At 34.0% G+C, this 15,115-nt stretch overlaps 1 protein-coding gene across 1 annotated transcript; it reads left to right on the top strand.

Annotated features, from left to right (window-relative positions):
- Positions 1-2,204: 2,204 nt before the first annotated feature.
- On the top strand, positions 2,205-13,444 carry LOC135843716 (protein odd-skipped-like). Its single transcript, XM_065361677.1, has 3 exons — positions 2,205-2,739; positions 7,669-8,314; positions 11,829-13,444. Exons 1-3 carry the CDS (start codon positions 2,682-2,684, stop codon positions 12,064-12,066), a joined length of 942 nt encoding a protein of 313 aa, XP_065217749.1. The 5' UTR covers positions 2,205-2,681; the 3' UTR covers positions 12,067-13,444.
- Positions 13,445-15,115: the final 1,671 nt, after the last annotated feature.

Genomic DNA, 15,115 nt, shown 5'->3' with positions numbered 1-15,115 from the left:
ATTTGGTAAAATTGTCATTTCATCTCCTGTATTTCATTTCAGAAAACTCGTCATTTTATTCGGCAAAATTGGTAGGAATTTTTTTCTCATACTGATCGGCAGTCTTTCAGCAACCCCCCTCCCCCTCCCTCATCTCCTGGAAAACCTCTAGTTTTATTCCCGTCAGTTCGATTTATTCTTTGCAAAACTGAATAAAAAACAAAAATCAAAATTGAAAAACCACATAGCATTCAAGTATCCAAACCTCAGAAAAATAGAAGAAGGAAGATTCTGAAGGGGAGGGTATACAGTTTTGAGGGCCCCATTCGATGCATCCATTAGAGGCTCTCAACCAACCCAGTCCGCACCTGAATTGAATGACTGTACTTGAAAATGAGTGTTGAAGACCACTTCAATGCCTATTGTCATTTCCTAAAAAAATAGGCCAAAAATCATAATCAGCGTATGAGAAAAAGGAACACTAAAAATTAGGACCTTTCGAAAAATTCAGTCAACTATTCATCATCATTACCAATCCATCCTTTATTTTCACATTGAGCTTGAAATAGCAAGAAAAAGAACAGATGTGACCAGAGGGGGGGGGGGGTGCGAATATTGAGAAGTCAGCTTCAAATCATCTCAATAAGATCTCAGAAACATCATCGATTTACGAACTGTTTACAATTTTCTAGCTTGATCGAGGATTTTGAATTTATTCTCGATTTTTCAAAAAACTGCTCTTGCAAACCAGGTGCACACTGAGCTCATTGTAATCAAGCTTCGAGGCTCGTATTTTAAAGCTTGAACTTTCAGCTTTCCAACGATGTGTTGCCAAATGGATTTCAACGAACTTTTATTATTACGTACATATTTATATCAATCATCAAGCAAAGAAAAAACCTATCTTTGGATCTTCACACGAAAAAAATCGAGCATAAAAAGAATTCGAATATTTTTTACGTGGTATTTTTCTCTCGTTCGAATTGCATTTCATCAGGAAACCCCTTTCTGCGATCGAAAACACCACAAGAAATCCGACAAAACATCCTCAAAACACATCGATTCAAAAAAAAAATCTCGCATTCTCCCACACCATACCTTATCGCTATAGGCTTGAAAAAATCACAAAACCAAACAAATTTCAAACAAATACCATACCTATCAAAAAAACATACCAATATAACAATCCAAATTACCATAAAAATCGTCTCATCTGGACCTGTCATCTATTTTAAAAAACACCTTCTATCCCCAGGTTCTCCATGCAATAATACAAAGCACCACTCATTTCATTTGGTCAATCTATAACGTCACTCGTCAGCATCCCTCATCTAGAAAAAAACACAACCCGGAACCGAATTTAGTAAAAAAAATATACCTACAATATCATAGGCTCATATAATACAAACCTAACCCTGTGATCAACTCGAAACAAAACTACCACCTCGAGAATTCATACCAATAAGAAAAAAAACCACCACATTGTGTTTCCGCAAAAGCCACACATCAATTCATTCGACGATCCAATTATACCATACCCGTATCTGTCAGCATCGATGATGTAAAAAACCTCCAGCACAGAGTGTTTTATTTCCTCATAGCGAGCTTCTCTCATCTCCACAGTTGTAGATAAAATATTTACAACCACTTCCGCATACAATACCATAACATACAGTATATCGAAAAAAAATATATAAAAAGGTATCAGGCTCTATCCACTTGGACTCTTTCCCTAAAGTATACCTAGGCTGTGTTTTTTGCTGTTTTTTAAAAAAATCTATCCACTTTGTTGTAGAATTGTTTTCATCAGTGTGTGTTAAAAAAAGACACGTTCTCACGACGACGACGACATCGCTCGTTAGTTCCGCTAATTTAAAACGCTTTTAAAAAATTCTTCTCCTATAAACATTTCTATTTAGAAATCAGCTCACATACACACAACCCAGGCTCTGATTCAGTTACAGATTCAGGTTCGAGCTTATTACATTATATACCAGAGAATGTACCTTATTGTGTACAATACAGGCGATAAAAAAAACCTCACAAACGAACCGAATCGGCGGCATAATTGTATACCAGGGCTTCTACACAATAAGCAGCAAAGCAGCAATCCACCAATGGTGAGATGACTTCTTGAGGCGAGGCATACAGACTCCTCCTAGTTGCGCATGCGCTAGTCCTATCTTTATGCACTGGTAGTACCATACATAGAGAAGCCAAAGCAACTAACCACGGTAAGCTAAAACTACAGCTAACCTTTATTATCATTGTGTGATCTGTCTATGGTACACTGTAGTACTACCAAAAACAGCTTCAGATGTGCGTGGGTTTTGATTAATAACGTAGTTCTTCTTTCGATGCTGAGGTGCACTTATCAAAAAAAAAATACATACCTACAGTACGTTTAAACAAGAAGCATAACTTATCTTGCATTATACGAGATATTTTTGTTATTCTTTCTATCTCTTTCTGGCTCGTGTATTATTGTGATTGTGTTTTATCGCGTGTTTTGCCAACTTTTTCTCAAACTCGAATATTTTGCTAGAACGAACTAGTTCACTAGTATATGATTTTACTGTGGCAATTTTGAAACTTTGAATTCTTTTTTTGTACGAATTTGATTCGTATTTGTGAACAATTTTTTTTTTTGAACTTGCTGTGTGATCGATTTGATTTTCGAACCGGTTGACTTCGAAGAAGCCATGAAGCAGATAACTTTACCTTGTGGAGATTGCTACAATCCTGGTTATTTACCCAATGGTGAGTGGAAATTTTCGAGTACTTATTAGGTTTAAATTTGGTGGTTGATAAATGATAGATAAAGTAATTCTTAAGTGTACCTTATGTTAGGTCTAGTTGCATGAAAATATGTGTAAATTCTACAATTTCAGGCAATCACGAGTGAACTAAATTGCACACCATTAATGGGATGTGGGAATTGAGATGGCTCAAGATGTGAAATTTTACTCTATAGGTTTGCAACAGAGTTCGAAATTTTGTTTCATGAGGCAACTGTAGGTTTTTTTTGGAAATTTTTGGGATTTATTCCTAGCTAGGCAATCTTAAATTTAGTTGAGACTTCTCCATAGCTTTTTGAATCTGCTTTTTGGGACACTGATGAGGGTCCTATAGACAGGTTTCCATACATTTTGGCCACTTTGGGACATATTTTGGGGTAATTTAAACTTCGATTGGGGCATTTCAATGATTTTATGAGATAAATGTGAGATTTTTTGAACATGTTTCGTTTCCAAAATAACCTCAACTTAGCTGTTGAATTTTTGGCACATTATGAAGTTGATTGAGAGAGACTTACCTATAGGATTTTTTTTGGAAAATGACTTCATTTGTAGGGATTTGGGGTAAGTTTTGGTCAACTTTGAAAATCGTTTCGAGATATTTTGAAGAGTGGATTTTTCTCAGTTTGGGGGTCTGTCGTAAAATTTTTTGAGATCTGTTTTGATGGAAACGTTATGAGACTGGAGCTTGTTTTGAGCAACCTCAACTTAGGTTGAGACCCCCTAAACAGTTTAGACTTACTTTTTGGTGCATAATTGTGGATTTTTTTGGATATTTCTTTCAGAATACCCAAATTTATGTGTCTTTTCCATATTTTTACAGCTTTTTTGTGGAGAAAGCATGGAGTTTGGTGTGATGTGGAAGGGGAGGGGGGTTTAGTTTTATTTTTTCAGAGGATTTTCAGTTGAAAAATGGTTCGAGGGTGTGACAGTATTTATCGAAATGTTAAAATGTGTGTGAGGGGTCGATTTGCCATGAAATAACTACATCTTTGAGTTCTATTTGGAGGAGAAATTGACTGTGAGATTTATCTTTAAGGGATTTCGAATTCCTCATGGGGATCTTTTTTTGAAAAATTGTGCCTACGATAATCTATCATTAGTGTGCATATTTTTTCAAAAATTTATTATTCGTTCGACTTACCCTCAGCTTGATTGAAAATATGCCCATCTGCGTTCAAGGCCTCGATCATCTGAAAGCAGAAAAAAATAACAAACTCAGTAGGTACATTTTTTTAAATATTGAAATTTCGCAACAAATATTTTGAAGCTTTAAAATCTCAACTTGATCCATCAATAAAGCTCAAAACGGAAAACTTCGTCAAGTAATCCGAAGTAAAAGCCCTAAAATCTGCAAAATCTTTATAATTGTTTCATTTTCTTCGTAAAATTGAACATTTTACTGCAAAATATTACTCAAAATGAGTCAAATAGTCAGAGGGGTGGCGTGGAAAGGTTCTGAAAGACTTTTTGAGACACATTGAGACAATTTACATGATCTCGAGTTCATTTTTCCCCAGAATTTCAGGGAACCGAAATAGGACTACAGTAAAAACTTCCCCTTTCCCAGGCCCCCTTTCCATAAAAATCCATTTCGCGAAAAATCCTAAATTGTAATTTCTTCAATAGCCCTAACATTTGTTTTTTCGTGAAAATTCATAAATCAAAAATTTTTCTAGAAGTTCTGAACGTTTCAAGAATTTTTAATTGTCAATATTCATTATGTCGTTTTAGATTCTCCATTTCATAAAATTATCAAAAAAAATGGGACTGTGGAACGATACCTTATTTGCCCCTCTCTCTCTACACCTCGTGTAAAAAAAAAAATTCATCACCAATTCTATGAAAGTAATTATTACATACCTATTTTTCCCGCCAAAAATGATCCAATAAAAATTCATGAAAAAAAACTTCAATCGTCATATTTTTCGCGCCAAAAATTATTTTTAAAAAAATGATTCGTTAAAAATTCATTTAAAAAAACTTCTTTCTTCTGGAATATTTTCAAAACTACCCATAAAAAAATTGTAAAAAAATGAACGAAAAACGAAAGTGAAATTTTGTTTTAAAAAAATTACACCAAAGTAACCTCAAGTTGAAAAAAAACCATCCCAAATGAATCAAAATTCCTTAAAAATCATTTTCGAAATTCAATCGATCGCGATGAATTGAAAATAACCAGGATTGGACTCTTCTGAAGAGAAGTGAGGGGGAGGGGAGGAAGCCTATTTTAAAATCAAAATATCTAAGCCATGTGGGATAAATTCATTAAAATTCAAACTTCCCCCTCCTCCCTCCCACAATCTTCTTAACACACGAAATAATTCAAATAATTATAATGATTGAAAAAAATTCCAAAACTTTATGCTCCTCACTCTCCCCTCCTCCTCAACACACAATTCATTTTGAATAGAGATGAGAAAAATTCAAAAATTAAATACTTATAGATCAAAAAAATAGAAATTGAAAAAAATTTATCCTTCTGGAATTTGTTCAAAATTATTTTTAAAAAAAAACAAAAAAAATTGAAAACGAAGTAAAACATTGTCAGAAAAAATCACTGAAAGGCATTTTCAAGTTGAAAAAAGGTTCCCCAAATTAATCAAAATTACTTGAAAATCATTTTCGAAATGCAATCGATTATCACTGAATCAAAAATAACCAGAGCTCGTTAACTTGAAAAAGAAAAGAGGGGGGAAGGGGAAGAGAGACACTTTTTCCAATCAATCAAAATAATTGAATCAATGAATAGTAAAAAAAAACAATTATTTTTCATTCATTGAAATCCACACTCCTTTCCCTTCGTCTCACTCTTCAATTCTCGAATTAATTTAAAGAGGTAATAAAAGGAAAAAAAATCAAAAATTGGGTTAATCTCTTCCTCTTTTCTTTCTCCTCCTCCCTCAATCAAATGATGATGAAAAAAAATCGAAATTTCATCATCGAATCTTCTTTCTCTCTTTCACTCTTCTCACCTGCCCTCTCTTCCCTTCCACCTCGATACACAAATTGGTTCAAGTTTGAGGTAACGATGGGAATAATAATTCAAGATTTGATCGGTCAAATTTTACTCCTCTCCCTTCTCAATCCTCTCCACACCCTCGAAACATGAATCAAGTGTTATAAAAATAAGTAATAAGTAATGGAAAAAAATTTCAAAATTTCATGCTTCAGAATCTCTCCCCCTCCCTCTTCCCTCAAAACATAAATTAATTTGAATAATCACGAAGGGAAAAAAATCATAATTTTATTGGTCCAAAAACTTTTTCCTCCTTCTTCTTCTTCTTCAAAATCCAAGTTCAATTTCCACGATTTTTTCGAATTATTCAAATATCAAATCACGAAACCCTTTGATGATGAATTTTTCGACGTTTGAAAATTGAAAATCGGTTCTCATAATAAGAAATAGAATTGGTAATGGAAATAAAAAAATTCCAAAATTATCTAATACCAAAATAATTTAAAATAATTCAAAATAGCGTAAGATGCCAAAAAAATCAAATGATACCAAGTACGAATCTACTCCTCTCCCCTCCTCCTACATTATTAAATATACATACTCAACTTCTTCGATTTCTGAAAATTGAATTGAAAAAAAAATAAATAAAAAACAAATTTCATTAAAACACTCGAAAAATAAGTAAGTAAAAATCTCACCCGAAAAAATACCCATTCCACATTCTTGGAAAAATTTCACCTCACCATATTTCCCAAGAAAACATTAGCCTGCTAAAAACAGTCTCCTCTTTTAAAAAATTCCCCACTATTGTTACAAATTCGAAGAATTTCGTCTTCAAACACCTCCATGTACTTACAGATTTCGAATCAAACCAAGCGACAAATTATCCTGCGGAGGGGAAAAATAATTTACAATCCTCCCCTGGGTAGATAGAGAAATATCTATAAGTACTAATGTGAGAGACAAGGCTAGACATAGACAACTCACAACGACCTGTACAAAGCATTCATCAAACTATGTAGTTCACAGTCGCCAGAAAAATCATTCGAAAAATTTCAGGATCGATTAAAAATGAGCATTTTTCTTCTCGATAGGTATGCAAATTCTCGAAACCTTATACATTACAATGAGTTCTACACTGGACTCGTAAATAAATCATCTGCACCTGGTACCCAGTTTCAGGCTTCAAGAGCCTTTGCTGCATTCCTCCTGCCTCGACTTGTCATTATATTTCACTCTAGCTCTGCTTTTTGATGTCTTCATTCAAAAAGTTCATTGCCTTTACTTTGATTTTTTCCAAGAAATACCTTAATCGTTGCATACAATTTCGACACCACCGCACCACTCACGACCACATCAAAAAAGAAAAATAAATACGTAAAAAGACACGTCACTTAGTCAGTAGCCAATTCCTCGTAAAATCTCGTCAACTTGGTCGTTTTCGTCAAACAAAACCGGTTGTTTCGTAGTAGGTATTGTACTCGTATTCAAAATGCATAAAATTAGCTCGTTTTCCAGTTCAGTGAGAGTGGCTAATGATGAAGAAATGTATAGGTAAACAGAACAATAGGGTAGATAGGGAGTAGATTTAGCGAAAAAGAAAATCACTGTAGGATATTTCTATGTGTAAGCAATTGGCAATACTTTGACAGTAGATTAATAATTTGCAAAAGTCAGTAGCCAGATAGCAAGTCGGTGCCGATGAGGCGATGACACGTACTCGAGGCTTTTCTTCTAAAATCTATCAAGGTGATAAATCATTCTGTTGCCAAATTACTCGTCGAACATCTTTCTCGCTTTCGTAAAACCACGTAGAGCTAATGATATTTTGCTTCTGTATCTATTTCAAATGATGTACATAGAACTGACCTATCTCTCGTATTTTATACTTGGACCCAACCTAATCTGTATACTTTTGTTTTCTTTCCGCAGTAAAAATGGAATACGCCGGCAGCGAGTACTCGATCGATTTATCGATGAATAAATCCTACGACAACGGCTCGCCTCCGCCCTCGAAATGCTCCCCAGACCGCTACACGCCACCTTACGATATCAAAGACGAAGAATCCGGCCACCATTTAGAAAAAATGAAGGACTTCATCGTCTCGAAGATCCCCTGTTCTTCAGACACCACTGCTCCCGGACTTACCTCATCATCGTACCCAGCTCCAAAGCTCGGTCTCGCCTCAGTCATGCCTCTGACCCCACCTCACCATCATTTCACCCACTTCCCGTCGGTTTTCTCGATGCCAGCGGCCAATAGAGGATGCATTTATAACACTTCGTATTTCATGAACTTGAACGTACTCGGATGCGACATGGGCCCTAAGTTCTTCCCAAGGGCTACTCAATTGCCCAATGTTTCGTCGACTGTCCCGTCTCCTTCGCCTCCTCCCGCAGCTCCGGGCAGAAGAAGCGCCAGACCTAAGAAGCAGTTCATTTGCCAGTACTGCCAACGTCAGTTCACCAAGAGCTACAATTTGCTCATTCACGAGAGGACGCATACCGACGAAAGGCCTTACTCGTGTGACATTTGCGGCAAAGCTTTCAGAAGACAGGACCACCTCAGAGATCACAGGTATGTAGCTGTTTTAATTATCACGCCATCGAGTATATAGGCCTAAGTATAATATGATTGTTAGTCAGAAGGCAGGGAATGGCGGTGAAAGGGAGGAGGGAGCAGGGAGGTAATCGACCATAATAGCGTGTTATTACATAACAATGATGCTGAGATGCGGCTTCGAGTGGGGTCATTTTTCACACATCTTTTCATAATACTGTATAGGTATAGGTAAAGCGATCACAGCACGAGAAAGGGTGGCAGGGTGTTGGGATAATTCACGCCAGCGGTTTCCTTTTTTCTGTTTCGTCTTTGTAAGCTTTATTCGTCGTGATCGTCTGCATTTCGGTACAGTGTGTTTGAAAAAGTGTTCGGTGATATGATTTTATTTCTCAATCGGATAGAATGAGGTGAAATGGGTTGGATTGTGGATTTCAAAATTGGAATCAGAGTACCCGAAAAATGAAATTTAGTCAAAAAATTAAGAAGGTCAATTCAGAAAATTAAGGAGGGTTTTTTGAGGCATTGATTTTTAAAATTGATTCAGTGGTTCCCATTCAATCATTTCAGACTTTATGCAAAAAATAAAAAACTGAACCTAATCATTTTTGTCACACATTTTTTTGAGGGTAAGGGGGAGGGGGAGGGATAATAATACAAAAAATTGTGCAGTTTTCTCAAAGTTCGAAACAAAAGTTTAAAAAAAAAGATTGAACCTGATCATTTTTGCCCAATCTTTTGGTGTTCAGAGGGGGAGGGGGGGTAATAATACAGAAAATTGGAAGTATTTTCAAAGTTCAAAACAAAAATTGAAAAACATTCAAACTTGATAATTTTTTGTGCCTGAAATTTATTTTTGCATCCATCACAAAAAGAGATCGAGTCATTTCAAGAGAAAATTTCCATCATATTTTCAACATCCTGAGTCGAGGGCCTCTCACTCTCTCTCCAGGGAAGAACTGAGAAAAAATATCACGTAATCTGAACAATAAATAAACCTCTCCCTTTTTGAACTGAAAATTCCATTTTGATAATCCCCCTCCTCCCCCCCAAAAAAAAATTTCCTAATTTTTTCACTAAAAATGAATTTTTAAAAATTTTACGATTTTTTTTCAAATCACTTTGGAAAATTTATTGATCAAAACTGAATTTTTACTACCTGAAAATCATTTAAATTAGTCAAGAAAATGATAGTGAGCCCTCCCCTCCCCTCCCCCTCAAATCCCAAAAATTTAATCATTTTCCCCTCGATCAAAAAAAAATTGCGAAAATCCTCTTTTTTCATCTACTTTTTAAATTAAATTTTGAAATTTTCCATCACCATTTTTTCCCTACTTCTTGTAGGTATTTTTCAATTTCAAATTTTCAAGCCAAAAAGGTATCCAAAATTTGAGAGATTCGCCCCTTTTTTAGCAAGAAATAATTTCGTAAAAAAAAATGTTCCAATTTTCATTACTTCACTACTCATTATTTTGATTTATTTTTTTTCACCTGATTCCAAACTTACAACAATATTTGAATAGAATTGAGTTTCATAATTTTTGACACTTCCCCCCCTCTCCCCCAGCCCTGTGAGAATGTTCACGAACAAAATTCAAAACCATTCCAACGATCTCCAATCTTCAAAAATTTTCGAGCAAACGTTTTCTTAGAAGAATTCAACTTGAATAATTTTCTATGTCGTGATTTTTTTTTGCATCTGACTAGAGGAACCTCCCCTCCCCCTCCTTCCTCAACCGAAAAAAATTGAAATTTATCGTTTTTTCCATGATTGAAAAAATTTAAGAAATTTACCATTTTTTCAAAAAAATTTTGATTTGAATTTTAAATTACCTAGTTTGAGAGAAAAAACTTGATCATTTTTGTCTCATATTTTTCGTATTCAATATGAAAAAATAGCACTAAAATCTCTCCTATTTTCTCCCCCCCCCTAATAAAAGCTAAAATTCGTTAATTTTTCTACTGTTCAAAAAAGTTCATCTTTTCCTTCAATTTTTTACTCGTGTAGCGTAAATTTTCAACCACTCGGTTTGAGAGAAAAATGTCTGGTTCAAAAATGAAAACGTAAAAAAAATTCAACTTGATAACTTTTATCTCATATTTTCTGTATTCAACACGAAAAAATAACACTAATATCTCTCCTCTTTTTTTCTCCCCCCCCCCCACAACAATATAAGCTAAAAATTCGTTACTTTTTCTTCTGTTCAAAAAAAAAAATTCCCATTTTCCTTCAATTTTTTACTCGTATCTATAAATTTTCAACTACGTAGTTGGAAAAAAAATGTTGGTTCAAAAATAAAAACGTGAAAATTCAACTTGATAATTTTTGCCTCACAAGTATATTTTTTGTATTCGACACGAAAAATGAGCATTCAACTCCCCCTCCCCCTGCCCTTCCCACTAATAAAATTTAAAATTCATTATTTTTCTCCAGATTTAAAACTGAGTGAAAATGTTTCCCTTCATTCTCAATTTTTTATGAAAATATTCAACCAATTTATGAGTAAAATTTTTGGTACATACAATAATAAAAACGTGAAAATTTTTCTTCCTCTCTGTTCATTTTTTCACATCAAAATTTTCTGGCCAAAAACGATATCTTTGCCCAAATCCCCTTCCCTCCCCTCCCCTCTCCTCCCTCAGTGGTTTGAATAAATTCGCTGAATAAAAATTTTAACAGTTTTTTTGGTCCATAATATTTTCGATTTTAATTTTTTCTCTGCATGAGGATTTCTCTTAAAAATGTTGGAATTTTGGGAACACTTTGTGAGTGGCAAATTGAAAGAGAAGAGGGAGAAATCACGATCAAAAATTGCTCCTCTAGACTTCGAATGCTTTGAGAGCAGAAAAAAATTTGAAAATTCTCAATCTGGGTTGATTTTTTTAGCACCCCTTTTTTTTTGACAAATTATTGACAACTTCTTGAGAACCACTGAACCGGTTTCAAAAACGATTACTTTGTAAAAATCACTTCAATTGGTATAATTTTCCCTGAAATTTGACTCAATTCCTTTTTTTTTGTCTCGAGGAACAAAACAGATTTATTGAAGCACCCCAAAAAACAGGCTTCAAATTGCTCACCCCCTCCCCCCTCTCTCCTCACACCTCATAAAAAATATCCACGAAAAAATCTCAATACTTCCAAACATTTCGCAATTTCCATCAATTAAAAAAATAATCCTCCATCGTGAGAACTTCTTGAACACCCTGTCGACGATTCGCCAATGTTTACGACAACGTTGCGCTGTATTTTGATCTAAATATACGTAAATAAACGCCTTTGATGGCCCTCTTTTCTTTTTTTATTCGCGGTATCGTCTCTCTTAGAAGTATAGCTAATGTTTTTCTTCACACCGCGACCACCGATCGAGAGAGTCTGCACAGAAGGGAGGGGTGAGGGGAAGGCCGCCAGATTCGCCGCCAAATACATACCTATATCTCGTCTTCTTTTTCTTCTTTTTTTATTCTACACAACTTGAACGAACGATTGTCTAATCTGGTGTTTTTCTTTGTGTGTTTCTTTTCAAAACAGATACATCCATTCGAAAGATAAACCTTTCAAGTGTAATATCTGCGGTAAAGGGTTTTGTCAAGCGAGGACTTTAGCTGTGCACAAAATCATCCACAACGAAGAACCACCCCACAAATGTAACATTTGCAATAAACCGTTTAACCAGAGATCGAATCTGAATGCTCATTTGCTGATACATCGAACGCCCATTAAACAAAAGACCGGATTTACTATCGCCGAAATATTAAGGAAATATTAATTTATTTTTACATCCTCCTTCTCCTCTTCTTCCTCATCATGTCACGTAATTTATTACCACGCTGTTTCTTTTTGCACCAATCGATGTACCTACCTTATATGCTTTATCCTGTTCCTCTTTCCTCGTCCTTTTTCTTTATTCCTTGTTTGTTTTCCTCGTGTATATCACACGCTTATATGATCTCATTGAATATTTCCTAATTTGAATAGGAAATCATGCTGATCTATTCGATATGGTTTTCTTATATTATACTATCTACTTTATTTGTTACGTTGTTTTTTGTTTTTCGTTTTTCTTTCTTTATAGTTTTATCTTTATTAATTAATAAGTATGGGATTTATTTTTTTTTTGTTTAGGTTTAAACTCGAAGTTACCTCTTTTATTATTATTTTAGGATTTGTATATTTTATAAGGTTTGATAAATTAGGTTTGTTTTTTCCATTCTTTCGCCATCGTAATGCTATATTTTTTTTCATCGGAATACGATACCTATAGGTTAACGAGTTATTTAGTTCCTTATTGTCCAAAATTTACTTTAATATCATTATTTTTGAGATTTTTCATTTGGTTCCTATGCATCGTAGTTTTATGTTTTTATTTGGTAAAATAAAATTATTACGTTATAAATGCAAAAAGATGTTCTAATAGTTGTATCGATTGAAGTACATACTTATCCGACTAATACTCTATAATTATTAATTTTCGTTTTCAAGCCCACCTTTATTAGTACCTTTTCACCGCTTTCGTGAAGTCTCTAGTCCTTTACACTCCACCTCCAAATACGTAATTAAATTTCTACAACTACCTGATTCCCCTTATTTCTTTTCCTTCCTTTAGGGTCGATTGTTTTAAACGTTGTTTTCGATCATTTGCTGCTGTTTTCTTTTTTTTAAAAAAGGTACTTAATTATTTTCATCGTCTCTAGATTGTACATAAGAAATTTTAATTTTTCGTTTTACGTAAATGAGTCCTACTGGTTTTTAAAACACGATCACGCGTATAGTTTCCTATTATAGGTATACTTAAATAGCCTATAGCCGAGTTTCCTTTTATTATTTATCTATCTCTTATCTTATATATATGCTATAATATGCATCGCATATATGTACCTATAGCTAGAGTTATTCATTATTATACCTACCTAGAATTATTATTTGAAAGTTAATTCGAAATTCATCTCCAAAGATTGCGATGACTGATTGTATAATGTTAAATGTTTCTATATTTTCCTTTTTATTTTGGTATCGTTTGTATAACGAACATGTAAATGTAAGTACGTACATAAATGCGTTAAAAAATAAGATGAAAAAATTGTTTTTTTCTTTCTTTCCTCTTTTTTTTCGAATGAAATAAATGATCTTTATTTTTCTTTTATAAATGCGCAGTTTCTTTTGTCTACGGTTTTTTTTATTGTTGATTGTTGCTATGCAGGATGCTATCTACGTTGATTGTCTCTGGGTATGAGATAAAGGCCAAAAGCAGGTAATGGAATCACGTTGAAAGAATTTTCTGGAATAAGTATGATAATTTTTAAACGAAGATGTAGAATTGATGTTTGAAAAATTCTCAACTTATTGAATCCGAAAGTATAACCGAACTGATTATAGAGATCTTGAGTTTCAAGTCGAAGGTCTTACGTGAACTTGAATGATGATGTTTGCCCATCTAATGAATTGAAGGGGATATCATTTACACGATTTATATTTTGCGAATGAGTATTTTAACATTTAATACATTTTAGGTAGGTATATTTCCTTCGAAATAGGTACTGAAAACGAAAACGAAAGGAAAGAATCTAGAACGTATCACTTTCCCTCTCCCATCTTTCTCACAGGTACCTATATAAGTAAGTATGTTATTATGATCGTTTGCTAAAATGACAAATAATATTCTCAACCATAATTAAAAGATGTGAGATAAGCATTAAAAATTAAGGGGATTCGAAAAGGGGGAGATTGAAGATTCGCTTTTTTGCACTTCCACTTCCAGAAGATATTGGATTTTTTTATCGTGAAAATAATTCTCCATTCATCGATTTTCCTCTAGGTTCAAAAATACTTAGTTTAAGTGGTCAGGAGCATTTTCTCACTCCCCCTCTCACCTCCCCTACCCAAAAAATGGAAGAATAAAAAAATTCAATTTATTCACAAATTCTCAATTTTTTGTCGAAAACATTCGAAAAAATACAATTTTCAAGAAAAAACTTCTCGAACTCCCAAAGAGCTTTAATAATTCCCCATTATTCGATTTTCCTCCAGGTCCGAAAATAGTTCAAGGGCGAGGAGCATTTGCTCACTCCCCCCCCCCAAAAAAAAAGGACAAAAAGTAAAAAAATTCAATTTATTCCCAAATTCTATTTTTTTTTGTCGAAAACCTTCAAAAAAAATACAACTTTCAAGAAAAAACTTACCTATCTCAAACTCCCAAAAAGCTTTCTAAAATGAAAAAAATGAAAAAAATCAAGAATTGAAACCTGTAAACAGTTTTTGAAAATTTCTCATTTCTGATACTTAGAATGCTTTTGTGTAAGTCACTTTTCAAGATCAAACCACCTCCCCCCTCCTCCCTTAAAAAACCAGCCCATTTGTAAATGTTGCAATATAGTAAAGTATGCAAAAAATCAAAAATATTGTTGGGGAGGGAGAGGGAGGCTTTTTCAACACAATTTTGGAGGCTCTATACAATAAAACCAACATTGTCACAGGAGAAGGGGGTATCTAGAAGAATTATTATGACTTGGAAATGGGAAATATTCGAAACAAATTCAACCCAGTTTGATTCATTTCACCTTTTTGGATTTTTTCCATCATTAGAGGCTTCATACAAAGGAACCAAAAAACATCCTGAGGAGACGGGGGAAGATTTTTTTCTTGAAAAGAGGATTATTTAGAAAAGAAACTGACACAAGAATGAAAAAATTTTGGACGCGGGATTCCTTTTCAAAAAAAAAAATATTACGTATATTATCTCTTTTAGTCAGTTTTCTGGAAAAAATGAAGTATTATTCAGAACTATCAATTTTTTTGACAATTCTTTAAAAAATCAAAGA

The sequence above is a fragment of the Planococcus citri genome, chromosome 4, assembly GCF_950023065.1.
Source record: "Planococcus citri chromosome 4, ihPlaCitr1.1, whole genome shotgun sequence".
In the NCBI taxonomy this organism is placed as follows: Eukaryota; Metazoa; Arthropoda; class Insecta; order Hemiptera; family Pseudococcidae; genus Planococcus; species Planococcus citri.
This window is presented reverse-complemented; position numbering and strand designations above follow the sequence as displayed.

Coding starts and splice junctions, on each gene's coding strand:
- LOC135843716 (XM_065361677.1), top strand. CDS start 2,682: ATGAAGCAGATAACTTTACCTTGTGGAGATTGCTACAATCCTGGTTAT. Junction 2,740..7,668: donor TCCTGGTTATTTACCCAATG/GTGAGTGGAAAT, acceptor TTCTTTCCGCAG/TAAAAATGGAATACGCCGGC. Junction 8,315..11,828: donor GACCACCTCAGAGATCACAG/GTATGTAGCTGT, acceptor TTTTCAAAACAG/ATACATCCATTCGAAAGATA.